The sequence below is a fragment of the Pholis gunnellus genome, assembly GCF_910591455.1.
Source record: "Pholis gunnellus genome assembly, chromosome: 15".
Taxonomy (NCBI): domain Eukaryota; kingdom Metazoa; phylum Chordata; class Actinopteri; order Perciformes; family Pholidae; genus Pholis; species Pholis gunnellus.
This window is the reverse complement of record NC_136542.1, coordinates 9,018,633-9,041,521: the sequence shown is the minus strand read 5'-3', so window position 1 is coordinate 9,041,521 and position 22,889 is coordinate 9,018,633. Positions and strand designations below refer to the sequence as shown.

The 22,889-nt window shown below is 41.7% G+C and overlaps 3 protein-coding genes across 3 annotated transcripts; 2 read left to right on the top strand and 1 right to left on the bottom strand.

The window, feature by feature from the left end:
- Positions 1-1,618: 1,618 nt before the first annotated feature.
- wdr20a (WD repeat domain 20a) lies at positions 1,619-7,528 on the top strand (the record flags this gene model as incomplete). Its single annotated transcript, XM_079175090.1, has 4 exons — positions 1,619-1,882; positions 3,496-3,678; positions 3,931-5,271; positions 6,464-7,528. The coding sequence occupies 4 exons, from the start codon at positions 1,619-1,621 to the stop codon at positions 6,515-6,517; spliced, it is 1,842 nt and encodes a 613-aa protein (XP_079031216.1). The 3' UTR covers positions 6,518-7,528.
- A 513-nt stretch (positions 7,529-8,041) lies between these two features.
- Positions 8,042-13,021, bottom strand: mok (MOK protein kinase). The gene is made up of 12 exons (XM_079174998.1): positions 12,763-13,021; positions 11,558-11,672; positions 11,279-11,368; positions 11,115-11,185; positions 10,951-11,029; positions 10,823-10,871; positions 10,550-10,728; positions 10,168-10,269; positions 9,875-10,048; positions 9,556-9,715; positions 9,255-9,452; positions 8,042-9,128 (listed from the first exon to the last, which is right to left on the bottom strand). Exons 1-12 carry the CDS (start codon positions 12,947-12,949, stop codon positions 9,051-9,053), a joined length of 1,482 nt encoding a protein of 493 aa, XP_079031124.1. The 5' UTR covers positions 12,950-13,021; the 3' UTR covers positions 8,042-9,050.
- Positions 13,022-13,191: 170 nt separating this feature from the next.
- Positions 13,192-22,862, top strand: nemf (nuclear export mediator factor). The gene is made up of 32 exons (XM_079174148.1): positions 13,192-13,342; positions 13,443-13,511; positions 14,018-14,120; positions 14,446-14,571; positions 14,714-14,874; positions 15,002-15,069; positions 15,204-15,287; positions 15,403-15,476; positions 15,566-15,636; positions 15,749-15,824; positions 15,940-16,080; positions 16,275-16,483; positions 16,574-16,747; positions 16,838-16,901; positions 17,085-17,173; positions 17,304-17,407; positions 17,502-17,564; positions 17,669-17,781; positions 18,226-18,283; positions 18,383-18,441; positions 18,522-18,642; positions 18,729-18,993; positions 19,126-19,168; positions 19,644-19,693; positions 19,846-20,065; positions 20,479-20,556; positions 20,727-20,951; positions 21,078-21,113; positions 21,663-21,769; positions 21,853-21,896; positions 21,978-22,057; positions 22,725-22,862. Exons 1-32 carry the CDS (start codon positions 13,284-13,286, stop codon positions 22,800-22,802), a joined length of 3,312 nt encoding a protein of 1,103 aa, XP_079030274.1. The 5' UTR covers positions 13,192-13,283; the 3' UTR covers positions 22,803-22,862.
- Positions 22,863-22,889: the final 27 nt, after the last annotated feature.

Here is a 22,889-nt window from a genome sequence, read left to right as displayed (position 1 = left end):
ATATATTTGAAAGCCAGCTGGTCCATGCTGTTGGGCACATGTCTATCCCTGTAATCTAATTAGAGAACAAATATGAATTCGTTGAGCAACAATGCTTTTAACGACACCAAACATACTACATACTACAAATTCAAGTTAGTATTGTAATGTTTTTAATTTTGCAAAAAATATTTACACACATATTGATACCTGGAGTTGTCGTCTTCAGAGTTGTTGTCTTCCACCATATGCCATGACATTTGGCGCAAACTTATTTGCACCGTGATGAAGTAAAAGTAAGTAAAAGATGTGTTGTGTTGATGGGTTAATGTCCAATTAATCCACCAGCAGAGTGCCCAGGTGCCTTTGATATGATGCAGCAAAGCGTGGCCACGGGTGAACTGTCTGTCTTCACACGATAGTAGCATTTGCACGAGTTCAAAACGTCACTTAGTTGGCTAATTCAAACATTTTAACAAAATATTACGTCCGGTAATTTTTTTCAAAATAAAACCCGTATTGACCTCGCTGCTTTTGTACTGCGGGTTAGCACACACTCGGAACTACGTGGTCAACCCAGCAGACACTTAAATTTGAGTGCGCCTATATGCTGAAACTCACGGTAAACGCATTCAAACGGGACAGATCGGGAGCGAGCGAAGGACTTTGCAAAGTTAGCGGAGAGATTAACGTGAGACAACATCTGGTTTTCAAAATAAGATGTCAAATATACGGGAAAGATTAGCGTCAAACAACATCCGGTTTCCAAAATATATAATATAATATCTGACTTATATTGTTCAGGACATTTCTGACCACATCCAATCAAAAATCAAACATTGTAACTGTACCAATTAAGATATGTTATGATGTACAAACTGTGAACTGAAATTAAAGGCAGCAGCAAACAGAAAAGTCTTCAATCTTGATTTAAAGGAGCTGAGGGTCTCAGCAGACCTGCAGCTTTCTGGGACTTTGTTCCAGATATGTGGAGCAGAACAACTGAACGCTGCTTCTCCATGTTTAGTTCTGACACTGGGAACAGAAAGTAGACCAGACGACCTAAGGGCTCGGGATGGTTCATAAGCTAGCAGCAGATCAGAGATGTATTTTGGCCCTAAACCATTCAGTGCTTTATAAACCAACAGCAGGATTTTAAAGTCAATTCTTTGTTGGACATGAAGCCAGTGCAAAGACCTCAGAACTGGAGTGATGTGATCCACTTTGTTGGTCTTAGTACAGACTCGAGCTGCAGCGTTCTGATTGACTTTTTACAGAGACCTGTAAACACACCGTTACAGTAGTCGAGTCTACTGAAGATAAAAGCATGGACAAGTTTTTCCAAATCCTGTTGAGACTTAAGTCCTCTAATCCTTGATATATTCTTCAGGTGATAGTCGGCTAATTTTGTAATTGTCTTGATATGGCTGTTCAGGTTGATATATATGGTTTGAAATTCGGTTAACACTGCGATGTTTTAGAAAAGTTCAATGCTGTGGTAAACTTGTTATTCTAAAATAGCTACAGTCGTGTGCTCCTCCACCAGTTCCCCGGTGAACCAGTGGGGGGACCGGGAGAGTCCGCTACATGACCCGCTCCCCCCACCGTACGTAAGATCCGGCCTGTGGGAAAGGGATGAATGTTAATTTCAAAGATGGCGGCGGAGGGAGGAGGGAAGGAGATGAACGAAATTAAAACTCAGTTCACCACTCGGGAAGGCGTCTATAAACTCCTCACTCACTCCGAATACAGCCGTCCTAACAGGGTGCCTTTCAACTCACAAGGCTCCAACCCCGTTAAGGTCTCCTTCGTGAACGTCAACGACCAGTCGGGCAACGGCGACCGGATCTGTTTCAATGTGGGCCGTGAGCTCTACTTCTACATCTACAAAGGCGTTAGAAAGGTAGCGTGCTAACGCGGCTAATGTCAACGGAAACCCGTAATACTGCATGTAAAAAATAACACCACTGCTGTCCTAGCTGTTAGCTGAACTTCGGGCTAGTGTTGGATGTGTTGAATAACTCTTGACAGGCGCTTGACTTTGAAATGAGCTCGCAGCTAGTTAGCTTGATGCTACGATGAAGCTAACGTTAGCCAACGCAACTAAGCTACCATTAGCGGCTAACTTAGTCCCGAGGCCAGGGGGCTAATTTCCGTCCCCAGTCTATAGTTGACAGTTTGATTTGATTTAAGTTGTCAGGGTTGTAATTGCTTCTGTACCGGTTAACGTTATAACGTTAGTTTGTGATGACAGTGACAGTTCGTACGGTGCCACCCGTAACACCTGTCGACGCCTTTTGACTGACAGGTGTCGACAAATCTCAATGATGCCGATTCAGTGTCTGGACAGTCGTTTGGCTCGTAACCCCTTTGACTAATGCCACTTAGCGCTTAGCTTGCTCTGCTTCTACGGAAATGCTGACGACAAATATGCCAAAAGAGATGACAAGGTGGAAATCAGCTGTTGCTGACCCAAGTTTACATTCAACAAGAACAATAAATCCTAAAGCAGCCATATATGTTTTGCCACTAACCCGACATCAAGTGGGTTCAGCTAACAGCTGACATCACAAGTTGACAGGAATCATCTGATTTCTAACTTGAATCAATGTGTCATGGCGTTCTCATTATTCGCCCTGAAACATGTGCATGTCATGTGTTTCACTGGCTAAAGGCTGAACTAACAGAAGTTAGAAAAATTACAGAATTTGTAGTAAATTATACAATTGTGTGGTGCAGATACATGGCTACATGTAGTTGTTCTTTTTGTCATATGTAAAAACTATCAGATCACATCGACCCGTTTATTTTCTGTATGTGTATATACTTTACCTTTTTACTTAGAACTATCCTTCACCACTCTTGACGTAGGCTTATTATCTAACCTTTTTGCTGATATTGTTAACCATCAAAGCACTGTCTTGATATCATGCACACTGTACTTTGTCATAAGAGCTTTGCTTATGACTGTCGTCTTGATTTTTAAATACTTTTAAGACATGGTTTGACATTTGGTCACTCTTGAGGCGAGACAGAACCACTCAATGTCTCATCTAACCACTGACTCATTATCTTCAATGCATTTTTCCATCCTTCCAGTAGTGTAAACTGTCAATCATTAACTAATGGAACTGTTATGCTGGTTATCTGCAGTATATACCCGTGGTGTGTTGTTCACTGCAGTAAAATAACGTTTACCTGACATTAAAAAACAAACTGTGCATCATACAGAATGATTACTGACATCGATCATCTACAGAGATAAGCCATTCCTCTATACTTGAGTCCTTCCTCTTTTTGCTCAGTGACTGTTGGCTATTTGATGTGTTGCTAAAGGTCGTACAGAACTATTTTGAATTCAGATGTCACTTCTTGTACACTTTGGTTGCAAGATACTCGACTTAAGAAAACTTTAACCGACTTGAATTAACATTGTCCCTTCAGCCTTTTGTCATGCAACAAAGTGAAGTCATTTTAGACATTTTAAGAATGTGCATTCACGCTTTCTCTCCTCAGGCTGCTGACTTGAGCAAGCCCATAGACAAGCGCATCTACAAGGGAACGCAGCCCACTTGTCATGACTTCAACCACCTCACGGCCACAGCAGAAAGTGTGTCCTTGCTGGTGGGTTTTTCTGCCGGACAGGTACAGCTCATTGACCCTATCAAGAAGGAGACAAGCAAGCTCTTCAATGAGGAGGTAGGTGACTGAGGGACGGAGGTTAGATTAACAAGAGTTGTGTGTGTGAGTGAGTAGAGGGAATCTTGTCAGATAGAGATCTGCATATTTTTGTAGGTGAAAGAGCATTTTTTGTTGTTGCATCCTGTCAAATCCCACATAGACGAATTCACTTTCAACATAGTTTTCTTGATGATACTTTGCTGATATTTCTTTTTCTCCCTCCTCTTTCTCCTGCCAACTGCCTCTCAACCGCTCCCCCTCTTCTGCCAGAGACTAATCGATAAGTCCAGAGTAACCTGCGTGAAATGGGTGCCAGGTTCTGAGAGCCTGTTCCTGGTCTCTCACGCCAGCGGGAATATGTACCTGTACAACGTGGAGCATACCTGCGGCACCACGGCGCCACACTACCAGCTGCTGAAGCAGGGAGAGAACTACTCTGTACACACCTGTAAGAGTAAATCCACGCGGAACCCTCTCCTCAAATGGACAGTGGGCGAGGGGGCTCTGAACGAGTTCGCCTTCTCTCCAGACGGGAAGTTCCTCGCCTGCGTCAGCCAAGACGGCTTCCTACGAGTCTTCAACTTCGACGCGGTCGAGCTTCACGGCACCATGAAGAGCTACTTCGGCGGCTTGTTGTGCGTGTGCTGGAGCCCCGACGGAAAGTACATAGTTGCGGGCGGAGAGGACGATTTAGTGACCGTGTGGTCATTTTTGGACTGCAGAGTCATCGCCCGAGGTCACGGGCACAAGTCATGGGTTAGCGTGGTGGCGTTTGACCACTACACCACCAGCGTGGAGGAGAGTGACCCAATGGAGTTCAGTGGCAGCGACGAGGACTTCCAGGATCAGATGATACACTTTGGACGAGACCGGGCCAACAGTACGCAGTCGCGACTCTCCAAGCGCAACTCCACGGACAGCCGGCCTGTTAGTGTCACGTACAGGTTTGGCTCAGTGGGCCAGGACACTCAGCTGTGCCTATGGGACCTCACCGAGGACATCCTTTTCCCCCATCTTCCGCTCTCACGGACACGGACACACACTAACGTGATGAATGCTACCAGCCCCCCTGCGGGCGCTACAATAATCACTAACACCTCTAGTACCACTACTAATGGAAACAGTGGTGCCAATACTCCCGGCATTAACTCCCTCTCTACTGCATTACCACGCTCCAACAGCCTACCCCATTCAGCCAGCACCACAACAACAACGGCAAACAATACCAACAAGGCCGGCAGTGGCGGCGGCATCGGCAGTGGTATCATGGACAGTGCCATTGCTACCGGTGTGAGTAAGTTTGCCACGCTGTCACTCCACGACCGGAAGGAACGCCACCACGAGAAGGACCACAAACGCAACCACAGCATGGGTCACATCAGCAGCAAGAGCAGCGACAAGCTCAACCTGCTGACCAAAACCAAAACGGACCCCGCTAAGACTCTGGGCACGCTGCTGTGCCCGCGCATGGAGGACGTGCCCCTCCTTGAGCCCCTCATCTGTAAAAAGATAGCACACGAGAGACTGACTGTACTCATATTTTTAGAGGACTGTTTAGTGACTGCTTGTCAGGAGGGATTTATTTGCACATGGGCGAGGCCAGGCAAAGTGGTAAGTTCTTTTTAATGTAGGAAATGTGTGTGGGGGGAAAAAAAGTGTCTTTCAAGCTTAAGCTGTCCTTAAGTCAGTTGATGGGCTGTAACTAACTAATAGCAAGACATATTCTGAAAGCATAAAATATGGGTATGGACATTTGGAATAGCATTTTTAGCTTTTCTAAGTCGGATTGTCAATCTCTGCAGGCAGGCGAGTAACATATCAGACTTGTTTAATGTACATCTGCTGTGCTTTCCGATGAAAGACCCATTATGCCTAAGTCTAACCACTGCTATGGAAATATTAGTCTGGTTATATAACACACTCTGATAAGGAGGATTTCCTGTGTAGACCTGTGAGGGGGGAAAAAAAAAATACGTTAATCCATATGAAGTGTGTTCATTGGTTCATCATAATCATCCCACAATGCATAGCAGCATAGCCAAGAAGTCGTCTGCATACACTTTCACATTTCAGCTTTTAATGCAAAATGCTCTGTATTTGTCCAAAGAATCTCTGCAGTTGCTCACATGCTTCCGGCTTTAACGTGTATACTCCCCTTTATACTTCCCTTTTTGTCTGTGTTTTGAGAGACTTTGTCGGAAACGAGGCACATGATAGTCTGGATCTGGAACCTACAGGCAGTCTGAAGGCGAGTTAGTGTAGAGAGATTGTTCCTGCGTTAACAGCTAGTCTGTCCTCAAACAGAACACAGACAATGTCATGATATTGAGGAGTACACCAGCAGCTGTAAATGATGGCACCACACAGTAGTGGGAATACATTTGGATAACTACTTAATACAATAAAAGTGCAGTTAGAGTTCAGTAATAGGAAAGACGGTCAAACAAACCTAATTGTTTGTGGTTAATAGCTGAAGTGCAATACAATGTAATGCTTAACAGTTTGCCCTGAAAAAAAAGAAAAGGACAGAAACTTCCCTCGAAGGTCTGGAAGAACCAGTTCATGATCTGGTCCTGTACAGTAGAAGTGCCTTGATCAAGCAGACCTCTCAAAGAGTCCTTACACCGTGCACTCGGCCTCCACTTTGACTGCTCTGCACAGCCTTTTTAAATGCAGGGGACCGGGATGTGGAAAGCAGAGGCTGAGTTATGATGAGCTAATGTTGCTTTGATTTTCTTTTCTCTTTTTTTGCTACAGTGTGTCAACTTTCCCAATGCAAATCTCCTTGTTTTCCTTTTTCCAGGGTTTATTGTCATCCCAAAACCAAGCCAGCTCTCCCAGTGGAACAGTAGTATAGCCACAATATTTCTGCTGCTAAAGAACCCTGCAACCCAGAGTCTGATGCTGCTCTTCACCCTGCAAGCATTGCAAGTTTTCCTTTTCTTTTATAACCCTCCCCTCCCCCCAGATTTTGTTGATGTTTTTTCTTTTTGTTTGTTTTGTTTATCACTCACTTGACCTAGAGGAGGAATGAAGCAAGAAAAGGTGTGGTGCAATTGTGGACTATTGCGCTAATGTACTATTGTTCTCTGGAGTTTTAACACATTTTTAGATTCTTTCATTTCAAATCACATCAGACTGTTTGTCTCCTCTGGAAATGCAGCTTTGCTTTGTTAGATGTGACCCAGACAATTGTGGCTTGAGGTTAAAGGGATAGTTCATGTAATTTTCTGTTAACCTTGTGGTGTAGCCCAGTCTTGGCTCAGGGTTACGTTACCGACTGATTTTTGGATGAGCTATCCTTTTACGACCAAGTGCGTAAGCATCTGAAAATGTTTGCATCCATCCACATTCACCCACCCCTTCTGTCTTTCTTTGAGGAGAATCTCACCATCAACAACTTTGCACTGATTTTGTTATTGTTTGTTTTTATAACTTCTCTAATGGAACAAAAAAGCGAGGGTTGAGGACTGCCTTGTTGCACTGGGCTTTATCATCCTCCGTCTTTAAATCTGAATCTATAAAGTCGGATGCTGCAATCAGTCTTTTTAAAGAAAAAAAAAATGTTTGCACTTAATTTAGTTTATTAGAAGAAAATGGCTTTACCTTTTGGGTGTGCTCAGAACTCACAGATGGCTAATAACAGTAGGTGAAGACAAATGATAAAAATGATTAAAACCTTTATCTATTGAGCATTTATTTTAATATTATTTCAGATTAAAATCTGCTTTGTATCATAATGTGCATATTGTAATTAATTGATTTGATGGGGCCCTAAGCAAACTACCATTACTCTGGTGGAAGTTTTGTCATTGATAGTTATATTTCTAAAGCCTAAAGTATACATATTAATAATATTAAAATAATCTTGAATACACCGTTTTCTGTTCCTTTTTTTGGTTCACCCACATGTACTGTATTTACATAACGCTGTAATGCTTCTGGTGTGGAAATCGCTGACATTGTCAAGGAAGGAGCTGTGAAGTATGGAGACTTTGAAGCTCTGGAAGACGACCATTGAATCTCAAAACTGATACAAGTTTGCATTATGCCTCAGATTCTCTTAAAAGAAATGTAACAAAAGCCACATGAAAGATTGCAGATAAGAAACATCAACCGATGGCTCTTTCCTGTTTGACACTATTGTCGTATTAATGTGCTTTATTTTTTTGTCATAAACAATCATTTTTTTATGCCATGAAGACTTCAGTGACCCGGAACAGGTTTGTTTCAGGAGGTTGTACCACCTTAATGATGACATCATACAAATGACACTTCACTTTTTTTAATCTGGTAATCCTTCACAATAACCAACATAATAAAGTGCAGACGGAGTCGGTCCACTTCACTGAGCTCTCAGCTCTGGATTAGAAGGTGCTTTTTTCTTTTAAAGCCACAATGCTTCAATTAGAAGAACTGTCTGAGCTACATTCTAAACAAAAACATTTTTTTTTTTAGGACTTTAAGGCCATATAAAATACAGATCACATACATAAGATCTAAAAGGAAAGTTATTTTTCCTTGACTGTTCCAAATCTGTTTTGCTGTGTATTTACATTACAGTTCAATGTGCCTTTAAATTACTTCTCCAAAGGCAATGTTGTGGCTCAGAACGCTTTGTCCCGAGGAGTTCATTCGCAGCATTTGGAAGGAGACTATCGCAAGTAAACGGTGCCTAATGAAAAGTGCTCATCCCCACCCTTGGTTTATCATGTTTATTGCTCTACAACTTTGAATCCACTTAATATTTATTTAAAAAACTTGGTGTGTCACAGCTAGAAGTGAATACGTTTAATGGTTTGATTAAATGTTTCATTCACTTTGTTGACATTTGTTCTGTTGATCAGTGAAAGAAAGTGTTTTTTTTGTCATTTATTAGTTAATTTATCATTTGTGATTCAAAGTTGTCTAATAAGACGAGACAACCAGAACAAGTCCAAGGGTTGTGACAACTTTTAAAAAGGCACCCAGTTGTCCAGGAAGTTGACCACGTTACTCGTCAAATATGTTCCATTTCATTCAGAAACGATAAAAAAAGACACGCACAATGGTAAATGTCTTTCCACGTGTCGTATGTTATTGCTTAGCTTGTGTAATAGGCTCAGATTGAAGTACATTTCTTAACCGTTGTAAACATGTAACACCTGACTAGGTCAAGTAAAACTGAGGTCACAACTAAACTACACACTCTCTCAATCCAACGTTATATTACAGACTAATATTGTTTGTGTAGATATTACATTGAATCGTACCATTGCAGTGAGGGTTGAACAGTGTGATATCTGGTAATATGACAGGCATGGCGGTCTTTGTTGCATTTTTCGTCATGTTTGTGTTGCTTCATAGATTTCAGCCCGTCCAAACATTGTCCTCTCGAACATGGAGGCTTCTCAGTAGCCTCCATGTTTCCTATCCAGAGGCGGAATGTAGAAAGTCTTCAAAGCTGCACGGTGGGACTCATCCCGGGGCTGCGAAGAGAAGAAAATGCTAAATCAAAGCCCTTAAAGAAAGCACTTGTTTAGTTATATAAGACAAACCTGTCGGCTGATTCAAATGTTAAAAGTCTGATGTCTGTGTAGCACTCCTGTGTTTACCTTTGCCAACCGCGACTGGCACTTTTTCGACGTGATGGTTGGCAGAGTGCCTCGGTGGGTGACGGTAAATGCGGGCATAGTGGAGACCGGGAAGGAGATCTGAGGTTCAGACATAACCATGTTGATCTTGGGTAGCTCTGTAGGAATATGAGGGACGTTCCGTCGGATTAGGGGCTCCGCTACGTGTTTCATGTTGTGCTGGAGAGGGAGGAAGTATGGGAAGGTACCAGTTGTATTCATATTCATTTGGACTCATGGGACTTTGGACATTTCACTTCAGCTGACATGAACGTTGACTTACGCTTATTAAAGGGGTTTGCCTTGTGTGTCTTCCCCTCAGCTGTTTGCCAAGTCTGGATGGGCGCCAGATGTGGTCTAAGGAGTTGTGCTTTCCGCCACTCTCTAGTCCATCCATAGTCCCAGATACTCTCTGAAGAGTCTCGGCTTTCTTCTCTGCCAGCCTGAGAAGAAAGCAAGCAAGATTTCTGTTACAGGACAGGATACGAGTATTTAAAATGAAAGTTCTTTGTCTCCAGTTTGTCTAACCAGCAAACCTGGCAATTGCATCATCTAAATGTTATTTAATAAGTTGCGAGGTGATTCATTGATTTTTGGTTTACCTGATTTCCCTGAAGTACGTGTGCCGCAGAGCTGTTTCTGCAGTAATGCGTTCATCGGGATCATAGGCGAGCATCTGATAGAGTAGTGACAGAGCTGGAGCCGGGCAGCGAGGGACTAACCGGGAGATGCCGCTGCCTTTTTTAGGGGGGAAGTTGAATTGTATCGCTCTAGACCTGCCAGACAAACAAGAAACCAAGAGAAGACTTTTGTTTTCTAAGCACGTAAATAATTATACACACAATTTCTGTCACAAAGATGCTTCAAACTACACATTTTTAGGAGGAACACCTACTGTTTTAACTTTTGGAGGATACTTAGGTCTGGTGTCCCCAACACGTCATGGATCTTGGCAACCTGGTCCAACTCATTGGTTCCAGGGAAGAGGGGACTCAAACTGAAACATACAAGTATCTGACTGCTACAACAAAGCTATTTACATAGCATTTGTTTGACATTTGTTTATGCCTCTGGTGGCAGACAGGGTCGATCAAATAGAGCGAAGGAAAACTATACGCAGACATTAGTAACATTGTAATTGCACATGTAATCAAGGACCACTCTGTGAGATGACTGTGTATAACCTCGTAAGAGTATTCCTATCCTGTCTCATTAACACATGAACTGTTCTATGGGTATTACAGGTGAGATGTTGTGCCCTTCCCTTTCAGACATACCTCATGATCTCAAAGAAGACACAGCCAGCACTCCACATGTCCATCTTTAAGCCATAGTAGCCATCGGTGAGGAGGCACTCTGGGGCTCTGTACCAGCGTGTGGAGATGTACTCTGTATGCGGGGGCTTGGAGTACACGCTCCGACATGAGCCGAAGTCGCCAAGCTTCAGACCGTTTTGCTGCAATTTGTACAAATTCATTTTTTAAAAGTGTATGAAATATATATTTTTTTTAATCACTGTTAAAGCAAATTGTGATAATGATGCATCTCACTTTGATGAGAATGTTTTCTGGCTTCACGTCTCTGTGAAATATCCCACAGCTGTAAAAAGGAAAAAAAAAGAGTTAATGTTGTGTTTTTGTTTACCGTTTAATGTGAACTGAAGTTTTTTCATAACTACCTGTGCATATGTTCAAGTGACTTGCAAAGCTGGTACATGTAGTTCTTTATTGTATTATCAGGCAGTGGTGTTTGTCTTCCTGTAACGGATGAAGAAGCGATACAAGCCCATGATTTCATCCCGTTATAATTATTTATTGCACTTGTTAATACTTGCAGACTTACCTTGTATGAACTCATAGATGTTCATCTCCATCAGCTCACAAATCAAAGACACAGTTCCAGTTTCTTTGTCACTGAAACATTGTGTTAGATTAATACGCCGTGCCACATGAAACTAGGTTGAGGCAGTACAATAGCTTTATGATAGACAACACTCTAGTACTCACAAAATCAGTTCATGTAGCTGGATGATATTTGCATGTGGGCTCAGTCTCTTCATTGCCTGGACTTCCCGCAGGTTGTTGGCCTGCTCCAGACTTGATGACAGAGAACGGATTACATTTGCGCTTTTAATTTGACAGGTGTAAACATGCAATATTGTTAATTGTAAAATAACTGCATATCTGCTGCACTGTAAATAGACAATGTAACAATTTACACAAGAAAAATGCACCAATGATTGCCTATGTACAGGACATGTTGTCCTGTTGTTGCAGTATACATACCTGTTAATTGTCTGCTTCATGGTTTTACATGCATAGAACTTCCCATCTTTCAGGCTCTGAGTTTTCAACACCTCTGAAAATGTGCCTTCCCCAATTTTCTTGATTGTTTTGTAGCCTGCACAAATAATAAAAAACAAAGCTAAAATGACTGATAAAAGGGAAAGTTAAGCATGAATACACAATCAGAATATTATTAATAAATATCTGGTCCATATTTTAAGTATCTGTTGAATATGTTCCTTGTTAATCAAAGAAAGGAGCACATCTTTAGCTGCTACTGACCACATTTACTCTCTCTATGTCTGTGCGTGTGTGCGTGTGTGTGTGTGTGTGTGTGTGTGTGTGTGTGTGTGTGTGTGTGTGTGTGTGTGTGTGTGTGTGTGTGTGTGTGTGTGTGTGTGTGTGTGTGACTGCCAGAACTCCACGCTGCCAATGCAGTTGAGCCAGTGTCTGACATATTGTTGTTCATGTTCACCATTTTCGGTAACAACTAGCGTTAGCTCCCAAAATATTAGTTAAGGCTCCGCCACAAAAAAAACCTAAGCGTAAAACAAACAAAAAACAACATCATGATTACAAAGGATATATATATCAAAACCACGTATGTTCTCAGTTATTTGCTTCAGACACAATAAAGTACCAGCTAGCTCCTCCAACGGTTAAACAGCTAACAAACAAACATAAAAGAGGGAAATCTTTGGAGAGAAACCTCCACGATGGACGACCGTCGTGTGTCAGACCTGTCATCATCACGCTACTCGCAGCCGTTAACAGCCGTTAGGTCACAACTTACGATGCATTCCTTTGTGTCTTAGCCGCCGCATGTACGTCGATTACTCATAATCGATATAAAGCGTATCAGGACAGGACATGTCAACGGTTTTTAAATGTACGGGGTTTTTTTTGCGCATCGGAGTGTCAAAGGGACACGAGAACTGACTACACGGGTGTTAGCCTAGCCCCGCTAGCATAGCCCTGTTAGCTGACCGTCGCCTTGGTAACGGAGCACGCCTTCGCCCTCCTCTCTGACCTGAGGAGGAAACGGGAAACTCCGGTTTGAATGTTTCACTCTCTCCCGTCGAACCGCGGAAAACAATGGAGTTTAAAAGCAACAACCATGTATTAAAAAAAATGCCAGTCAAGCCTTTTATTCGCTGCAGGCCCAGATATTTGACGCGACGATGTTTCCCCCCCTTCCCCCTTACCTCTTTTCCAGAGGTGGGTCATGACCGTTAGGTCGGATGTCTTTCCATTGGGCTGCAGATTGTTGTTCTGCATGTCCACATTCAACGTCCCCCTTTTGTTCCGATCCATGTTAGGTGGTGTTTTGCATGCATTTCGAAGGCTTGCCCTGTTTTTTACGCCAATAAGCCAGTTTGAGTAGTGCATCATTAATGCACTTTAAATGCTAAAGAGCCTACCATGAGCATACAAATATCTAGAAACAGTCCCTGCAAGAGCAACACCGGTCCACTGCATTCAGGTCATAGCAAAGAAGTTACCAAGCACCAGTGTATCCCACACACAATCAATTCATCCTATTCGCTCATGTCTGGTGTGTGGCAAAGGCGTGGACTTACTTGTTTTTTGCTCCACGCCGGCTTCCGTAAAAACTCGTAATGTGTGCGCATGTGCAGTAATTCCCTGCATGTTTTCCTAGCTGGTGTAGCTGCTAGAAATGTGAATTTTCTCAGTGTTTCTAACTGTGGTCAGCCTTTCGGTCAACATGAAAACAAGATTCACCACCGTGGATATCAGGGCAGTTATTGCCGAGATCAATGCTAAGTAGGTGATCCGCGTTATGAATCCCAGCCGAGTGGCTAAGCTAACAAGCGTTCATGTCAATGTGTCCACAGATGTTGATCATGCATTTGTTCTTTCACAGCTACATTGGCATGAGAGTGAACAACGTGTATGACATCGACAACAAGACTTATCTCATCCGTCTGCAAAAGTAAGCACAGTTTTAAAAACACCTTCTCCATAAGTTTAAGTGTAATGGTGTGTCCCATGGCATACAACTCTTCAGTAAAGCAGCAATACCACGATATAAAGATGTATTTATTACACATAAGAAAGCTGCATTCAAGTGTTTAATTAATTTTAAGTAAGGAAGTGTTTTCACAATAGGATTCAAGTAACGTTATCAAAATAAAAGTTGGAATTGTGCAGCAGAGTGGCCCAAGCACTGTTATTCATTAGCTCACCATATACTTTGTATGCAAAATCAAAATCTGCTAATTATACAATAGCTGACATACAAATGTGATGTAAACAGTGCAGTACTTTCCTGAGAAATGTAGTGGAGGCGAAGTGTCACGTGGCATGAAATGGAAGTAAAGTACTTCAAAATTGTACTCAAGTACAGAACTCAATAAATATACTTGTACTTTACTTATATATGTATATTCCACCACTTTCAGGCATTATGTATAACTCGGTGTCGTATCTTTGTCCCAGGCCTGACTGCAAAGCTATTCTCCTGATTGAGTCTGGGACTCGGATTCACTCCACAGACTTTGAATGGCCCAAGAACATGATGCCTTCGGGCTTTGCAATGAAAGTAAGAACATCTTGTTCATTGAATAAGACTGACCAACCAAAAATCATTACTGTTTAATGTTTCACCATATTGTAGGCTTTTATGATATTCAGATGTATGATTCAAGTGAGATTTCACAGATAATTCCATTCAAACCATTGTTTCCTTTAAGTCCAGTGTGATGAACATCAACCAGACCGTGTGTCATGTTGTTTTTTTCTATCCCTAAACAGATTTAAAACATCATTATCAGTACAAGGTTCCTGTTATTGTAATTTTCCTGTATTTGCTTATTTATGTATTAGTTGTAATAAAACTGAATGTTTAAAGCAACTTTCCCACATAGTGTCGAAAACACCTGAGGGGACGGCGGTTGACCCAGGTTAAGCAGCTTGGGATTGACAGGATTGTTGACCTCCAGTTTGGCTCAGATGAGGCTGCCTACCACTTGATTATTGAACTGTATGACAGGGTGAGAAAACATTGTGAGACGCATATATCAAACTTCTGATCTTCTCAGCCTGGATCCAGAACCATGACATTAATACATGTGTTTGTGTGTGTGTGTGTGTGTGTGTGTGTGTGTGTGTGTGTGTGTGTATTTGCATCTCCAGGGTAACGTCATTCTCACAGACCACGAGTACACCATCCTGAACCTGCTGAGGTTTCGTACAGCAGAGGCAGAGACAGAGGCAGAAGATGTTAAGATTGCTGTAAGAGAGCGGTACCCTGTGGAGAGCGCCCGACCCCCTGAACCTCTCTTCAGTTTAGACCGGTAACTACATCTTTATACGTACTTGTTGAGTTTGTGGACGAGATGGACTTACATCAGAATTCAATAAACATTTATTACTATTTATTTACCAGTGAAACATAATGTTATCCTATTACATTGTATGCAGACTTACTGAAATCCTCAGCCAAGCAACAAATGGAGATCAAGTTAAAAAGGTCCTGAACCCTCACCTTCGTAAGTAGCAAGGCAGCAGTTCTGAAATGTTGCCCTGAAACAGACACGCTTGAGGTTAAATGTCCTAAAAATATTTTATCATGTAAATGAACAAACTGAACTTTGTTTTGTGCCTTTTCCAAACACCCCTCCAGCCTATGGAGCCACTCTGATAGAACACAGTTTGATCGAGGCGGGACTGCTGGGCTCTGTCAAAGTTGACACTCAAGTTGATGCAGGTATCGTAGAGAATTAAAGGTTACTGGTTTATGTGGTGGTTCTATTTTACGATTAGATTTTTTAATTCGTAATGGTGTTCTGTAAATACAGTATTTGTTCTGACTGCTTTTTCAGTTGCACCTAAAATCCTGGAAGCCCTGCAGATTGCAGAAACGTATATGGCAAAAACAGAACACTTCAGTGGCAAAGTAAGGGATCTTTCTTGATCAGTCTTTACTTTGAGGGATCCCGTAATAGATTGTTGTATTCACAAAGTCTCTGCTCTGTTTAATTCAAGGGCTACATCATTCAAAAGAGTGACAAGAAACCAAGCTTAACTCCTGGCAAACCCACTGAAGAACTGCTCACGTATGTCCGGTTTTGTTTAACACACAATTTGTGACTGTACCCAAGTTTTTCCAGCATTTTTTTATTTTCACAATATTGTTAATTAATATACGTCAATGATGTCTACTTTCAGATATGATGAATTCCACCCATTCCTCTTTGCCCAGCATGCAAAGAGCCCCTATTTGGAGTTTGATACTTTTGATAAGGTAAACATTGGCAAGACTGCTTACTTTTTATTTATTTGACCCTTTCTTCTTTACAATGTGAATTCATACTTCTGCCATGACTGTTATGTGAATCCAATGTGATCCTCTCACTCAGGCAGTGGATGAGTTCTTTTCTAAGATGGAGAGTCAGAGGATTGACATGAAGGCCTTGCATCAGGAGAAACAGGCTCTGAAGAAGTTGGAAAATGTTAAGAAGGACCACGAGCAGAGATTGGAGGCCTTGCACCAAACCCAGGTCAGTATTACGGCCAACTTTTAGGTGTGTCTTCTGTAAATGCTGCACAGAATGGCTCCTGCTTTCCTATTTGTATATATTAACATTAATGTTGGTGGTGTTGAGAAGAATTACCTGACATTTGCAAAAGGGAAGTTAAGTCATTTCATCTCAACATCGCTGAAATTCATGAAATCTGGTCTTGTGATTTGCAGGAGGTGGACAGAATAAAGGGTGAACTGGTGGAGATGAACCTGCCTGTGGTAGAGCGGGCGCTGCAGGTGGTGCGCAGTGCACTGGCGAATCAGGTGGACTGGACTGAGATCGGCATTATCGTCAAAGAGGCACAAGATGCCGGTGACCCGGTGGCCTGCGCCATCAAGGACCTGAAGCTGCAGACCAACCATATCACCATGCTTTTAAAGTGAGAACTTCTGATACAGAAACTTGAGTCCCACAGACCGCTCTGAATATTGTAACACCATTTGGCTCATGCGTATCTTTTTCCTTCTAGAAATCCATATATTTCTGAGGAAGACCAGGAAGAGGAAGAGAAAAAAGATGTGGTGGAGGAGAAGGGGAAAAAAAACAAAAGTAAAGACAAAGGACAGAACAAGAAGTTGCAAAAGAACAAGCCCACGTTAGTGGATGTGGATCTTGGCCTGTCGGCTTATGCCAATGCCAAAAAGTAGGTTTACATGTATTCCTTTAGACATAGAATTAAGCATTACGTGGTGTTGTTTTTACAGCTGATGGACCCTGTCACTGTGATTTTTAGGTACTATGACTTCAAACGCAGTGCTGAAAAGAAAGAACATAAAACTATTGAAGCAGTAGGCAAGGTAAGAAAGCTGTTTTACTGACAAGGAAGTGTGAGCCTTTATCCATATGCAAACTCAAGATTTAGACAGTTATGGTGACAAATTATTGTATGATCAGCAAGGAACATCTTTCAGATCAAAGCCAGTATTTGTGTTTCTAAGGATCATTGTTTATAACCACTTGTGTACTTTCATGTCATCAAGGCTATGAAATCTGCAGAGAAGAAAACACAGCAAACACTGAAAGAGGTGCAGACTGTGACCACCATTCAGAAGGCCAGGAAAGTCTACTGGCAAGTAACACATAACCATTATGTGCCTAATACATAGTCAGACTCGGATACAGTATTTTTTTTATATTTACATGACTCGCAGTGGAGCCTTTCATCCTCTCAACCTCATCCTTTCTTCCTCTTTTGGCAGGTTTGAGAAGTTTTTGTGGTTCATCAGCTCAGAGAATTATCTCATCATCGCAGGAAGGGATCAGCAGCAGAACGAGATTATCGTCAAACGCTACCTCCGTGCGGGTAATGAATGAACTTATATACTCCTACCCTTAAAAAGTAAGTTGCTTCAAAATGGAGCTGGTTTATCTCCTCATTTGTGCCTTTCCTCTGTCAGGTGATATTTATGTTCATGCCGACCTCCATGGAGCGACTAGCTGTATCATCAAAAACCCCTCAGGTAAACCCGCGCATTTCCATCCACTATTTCACCTGATGTTTTGTGAACATACTTGATTTTTACTTGTTCCACTTTGTCTCTGCCCCTCTATCTTCCTGTTGCAGGTGTCCCCATCCCTCCTCGTACCCTGACAGAAGCTGGCACCATGTCTGTGTGCTACAGTGCTGCTTGGGATGCCAAGATCATCACCAGCGCTTGGTGGGTTCATCATCATCAGGTAAGTCATCAATATCAGGCAACTGAATTTGAAACATGCCAGCTTTTCATGTTTATATATATATATATTAATATTTGTACCTCTTACACACTGACTACTGATACCATTTGATATACTCATAAGTAGTATCTAAAATACAATGTATTTCTCGGACAGTGGCCATTATAATTCGACAAAATGATGTATGGGGAATGATGCACTCTACCATGTTCCATACTTTTAAAATGAAATGACTGGTTCAAAGGGGTTTCTAAAGCTGGGGGGGAAGACAAGGTAGCATATTTGCTGCTAACAAGCCAAGAGGCAAAGTATATTTTCATATGTTTCAGACATGGGGAAATGAAAAACTACAAGCCGTAAAATGCTTAAATCATGACATTGATATAGTAGAAATATTGTCATTATTTATCATTAATTAGCGTCATATCTTTTATCTGTGTTCAGGTCTCTAAGACGGCTCCCACTGGAGAGTACCTGACCACTGGAAGTTTCATGATCAGAGGTATGACACACTAACATTTAAGGTGTATACATATGAGAAGTGTAACTGCAAATGATGGCATCTAACAGAGGACCTAACATTTGACGTATTTCTCTCCAGGAAAGAAAAACTTTCTGCCCCCCTCTTACTTGATTATGGGCTTCGGATTTCTCTTCAAGGTAAATACCATCGTGAGCTGTGGGTGCATATTTGATTCTTTGTCTTCAAACAATTAAGTTTCACGCCCGTCTCTGTGCAGGTCGATGAGCAAAGTGTGTTTCGGCACCGAGGGGAGAGAAAAGTGAAGACTTTAGAGGAGGACATGGAGGACGCCACATCCAGAGCTGCCGAGCTGTTAGTGGAGGAAGAGGAGCTGATAGGTAGCAAGACACAAAATGAATGCCTGGATTTACTGTGTATGCAACAACTACAATCGGGGGTTGTAGGTAACTCTGTTGCTTTGCAGGTGATGACAGCAGTAATGAAGATCAGGGTGAGGAAAGAGCGATAGGCGATGGAGGGAAGGAAAAGATGATCAAGAAGGTGGTCGGGGGGAATGATGGTGCGAATGGAGAACTGGCCGCTGTTCCTGAGGAGGACAACCTGGAGGCAGAGGTAGAGAAGAGTGGAGAGGAAGACAGCGAGGAGGAAAAGGAGATAAAGAATGAGGAGAGTGAAGAATTCAGCTTTCCGGATACAACCATCTCCCTGTCTCATTTACAGCCCAGCAGGTAACATTACCATTACAATGCTGACACTGTAAGAATAAGAAGGTCTTGCCCACCTTTCTACAAACCTGATAGTTCAATCATTGCACAGAACAATGAATGGTACTTAATCAAAGTGTCTCTCCTTATTTGTAGGAACACTCACAACCCTGGTTTCAAAAAGGAACTGAGCACTCAGGTAAAACCCTGGACTAACCTTGTACTTCTGTAAACAGCTTTACTTTAATAAGCAGCACACCTGTTACTTCCAGCTTGTTATAGGCATAGTAGTGCACTTGACACTGAAACAGGAACCTGTTAAATCTGCACACATTTTATTGTGAAGCTTCCAGTTTCCTTTTCAAATCACGGGTGATTTCTTCTGTTCTTAGTCATCTGTTGCTCAGAGGGATCTTTGTCTCTTTCTGCCCTTTTAATTGTCAGTCTGGTTGAACATTTTTCAGCGTTTTGTTCCCCATGAACAAAACATGAATTCTTTTTTGCAAACCCTTCATACAAAATAACATCTATTTGTAAAGAAGACTGTCTACAACCTAAAAGCATGACATACAATTACAAAATATAGAGTAGTGTACATTACAACACTTGCATCCCGGTGATGTCATAAAGGCATAACACGTCGTACTCATGTTGATTCATTCATTTCTCTTCAGGTTGAGGTAGACGCGCAGGGGAGGAAACGCATGACCGCCAAGCAAAGAAGGTAATTAAATACATTCAGCAACAGGTAGTGTTGAGACATTTGGTTGGTTTAAGACGAAAAACACAACAGGCGTTATGTAGACTCTATTTAATCAATAACTTTCTAATCGTCCAGTCATTGATACAGTCAGGTGTCTTTTTCTTTCCCACTAGAGAAGAGAAGAAGAAGAAGCAAGGTTGCGACACTGAGGAGAAGACTGAGGAGAAGACTGAGGTGAAGACTGAGGTGAAGACTGAGGAGAAGACTGAGGTGAAGACTGAGGTGAAGACCGAGGTGAAGACTGAGGAGCAGACTGAGATTTCGTCAGCAGTCGATCAGGGATCCAAAGGTGGAGGATGTCCCTCCCAGCCGCAACCGAAGAGAGGTCAAAAGGTAAGAGAGGAGTTTGATAAGATAAGATGTTCTGTTCTTAGGTTGAAATGGAAAACAAAGTAATACAACTTCAGCAGTACAAGTATGAATTTGCAAATCTTTCCTGGGGAGATACAACTTGGAAGAGAACAATAAATTCCCAGACTAAAACATACACTAAAAACGAATAACACCATAATAAATGTACATGAGATTAGGAGACAAACAACACCAGTATAGTTATTAAAAGCATGAGTTCTTTTCCTAATCTGCAGCTAATTGAAGGCTGTAATTTGTTTTATCACCAGTCACAGAATGGATGGATACAGTGTCAGTTCTTTTAACAATACCGTACCTATTGAGTCTATTTGATGGATCAATCTTGATCCTATACTTCAATCTGTGTTGTTTTTGTGCGTATGTCTTCAACGCAGAACAAGTTAAAGAAGATCAAAGAGAAGTACAAAGACCAGGATGAAGAGGACAGGGAGCTGATGATGCAGCTGCTCGGGGTGAGGATGACTCAAAAAAAACTACTCTCTAAGCCGTCATTACTATGCTCTGTCCAGCGACACTGCCATCACGCCAGCTGTAACTGCAACTCAGGTCAACACAGTTGTCCTGTGCACAGTCCTTGAGACTTGACACAATGAATAACGGTGTAAACGTTTTTCTTCCGTAGTCAGCTGGTTCCACGAAGGAAGAGAAGGATAAGGGGAAGAAGGGAAAGAAGGGGAAGGGGAAGGGGAAAGACGAACCCGTCAGGAAACCATTCCCTCAGAAACCCCCCCAGAAACCTCGTCATGAGGAGATTGCAGCAAAGAAAACCGAGCAGACCGTAGCAGGGGAGGGTGGTGAGGAGAGACAGCCTGGAGAGGAGGGAGGTCCTGCTGAACAGGAGGACAAGGTACGTGACACGATGAAGATCCAATACCAGTGTCTGAAATCTACTGTATGTGTGGTGATGTTAACAAAGTTACCTTCGTATCTTATATGTTTTGTAATCCCTTTTGAATGGTGTTCTGTCCTTCAGGAAGATGATGTGGACCCGGACAACCCCGGTGCAGAGGTGGGTTCTTAATGTAAACTTAAATAAATAAATACTTCTTATAGTTAATTGAATTATTCCCTCTACGATATATGTACAGTATTTTAATAATTCAAAGAGCATTTTGGGGATAAATGAGTGTTTGTTAAGGGGACAGTGTGCAGGATTTGGTGGTGTGGTTGCAGATTGCAACCAACCAAATGCCCCTCCGCTCACTCCTCCCTTCCCAAGCCTGCGGTAGCGTGAGCCACCGAATGCAAAGTCAGATGGCTGCTGGCAGAACCACGGATTCAATACTCCGGCTCACGTTACCGCAGTCTCACAATTGAGAAAACTTGAAAGGCTCTTTCCAGAGTGGTGCAACACGGGAGATGTGAAGGGCTCATTCTAAGCTAACAAAAACACAACAGTTCTTAGTTTCAGGTGATTATGATGAAAACCTATTTATGAATATTATATTTGATTCCTGCGAATAGATCCCCCACAATGCTACACGCTGCCCCTTTAACGCAACACTCAAGTTTACAACTGCATTAGTTTAACTTTAGTTTTCCTGTGTGCCGACCCCAGGAAGCAGAGGATCTGCTCACCTCTCTGTCGGGCCAGCCTCATCCTGAAGACGTGCTGTTGTTTGCTGTGCCAGTCTGTGCTCCATACACTGCCCTTTCCAACTACAAGTATGTGCAATTCATCTGGTTGTTTAAGAGACAAAGGGAAGCTTGCGGTGGCTGAATATGTGGGTTTTTTTTTAAAACCACAGACACAAGGTGAAATTGACACCGGGTTCTCAGAAGAAAGGAAAAGGTAAGAATAGTGATCCGTTATAATATTCAGAAAGCCTTTGCTGAATGCTTTAAAAAATATATTATTGTTTGTTTGTACCAGCTGCACGCACTGCAGTCTTGAGCTTCATGAAAGCCAGAGATGCCTCAACCAGAGAGAAAGATCTGTTCCGCAGTGTCAAGGTAAAGAAGCAAACTGGAATTTAGTACAATCTTTATTTCATTTTTTATAGCATACTATACTCTACTCTATACTTTTTTCTTTTTTTGGTGACATTCTTTACAACATACTATGATTCTAATGACATCTTATATTATAGCTTCTTTGATGGCATACTATACTGTGCTTTTAATGATTTTTTTTTATTTTTTATAAAAATGATTTTTTATGTTCTATATAAAAAGTCGACATACTACACAATTACCTTATTCAACATACTGTAACTTTTTTACGACATACTATGCTATGATTTCTTTAGACGTTTTGTTCACATTCTGTACCAAGACTTTTTTTGTGTGTTTGTTTGTACTGTTAACAAGTATTGGAAATGCTGAAATTATTGCTAAATTATTTACAATTAGAAAAATAATCTGCACTTTTGAGAATATAATTCAAATGATTATTTATCAAGGGAAAATACAAAACATGTAGTTTTTTTTTGTTTATTAATTAAATGTAATGATTTGTAGCTTTTGTGTGATTGCAAGTAGAATAGCTTTGGGATTCGGACAAAATAAATAATTGTACTATTCTCTAACAATTTACAAATATATGCTAATCATAAGTTGTTTGTTTTTCGTTATTTAACAATTAAAACTGTATCCCCTCTGATATCATCCTGTGTTGCAGGATACTGATCTATCCAGAAATATGCCAGGCAAAGTTAAAGTGTCTGCTCCAAACCTGCAGGCTGTCAAGAAGAAATAAGAGACGAGCGAACACCGAACTGTGGGACTCTGCCGACTCCATCTAGATTTCAAGCACGAGATTGACTGTACTGATCATCACAGTACA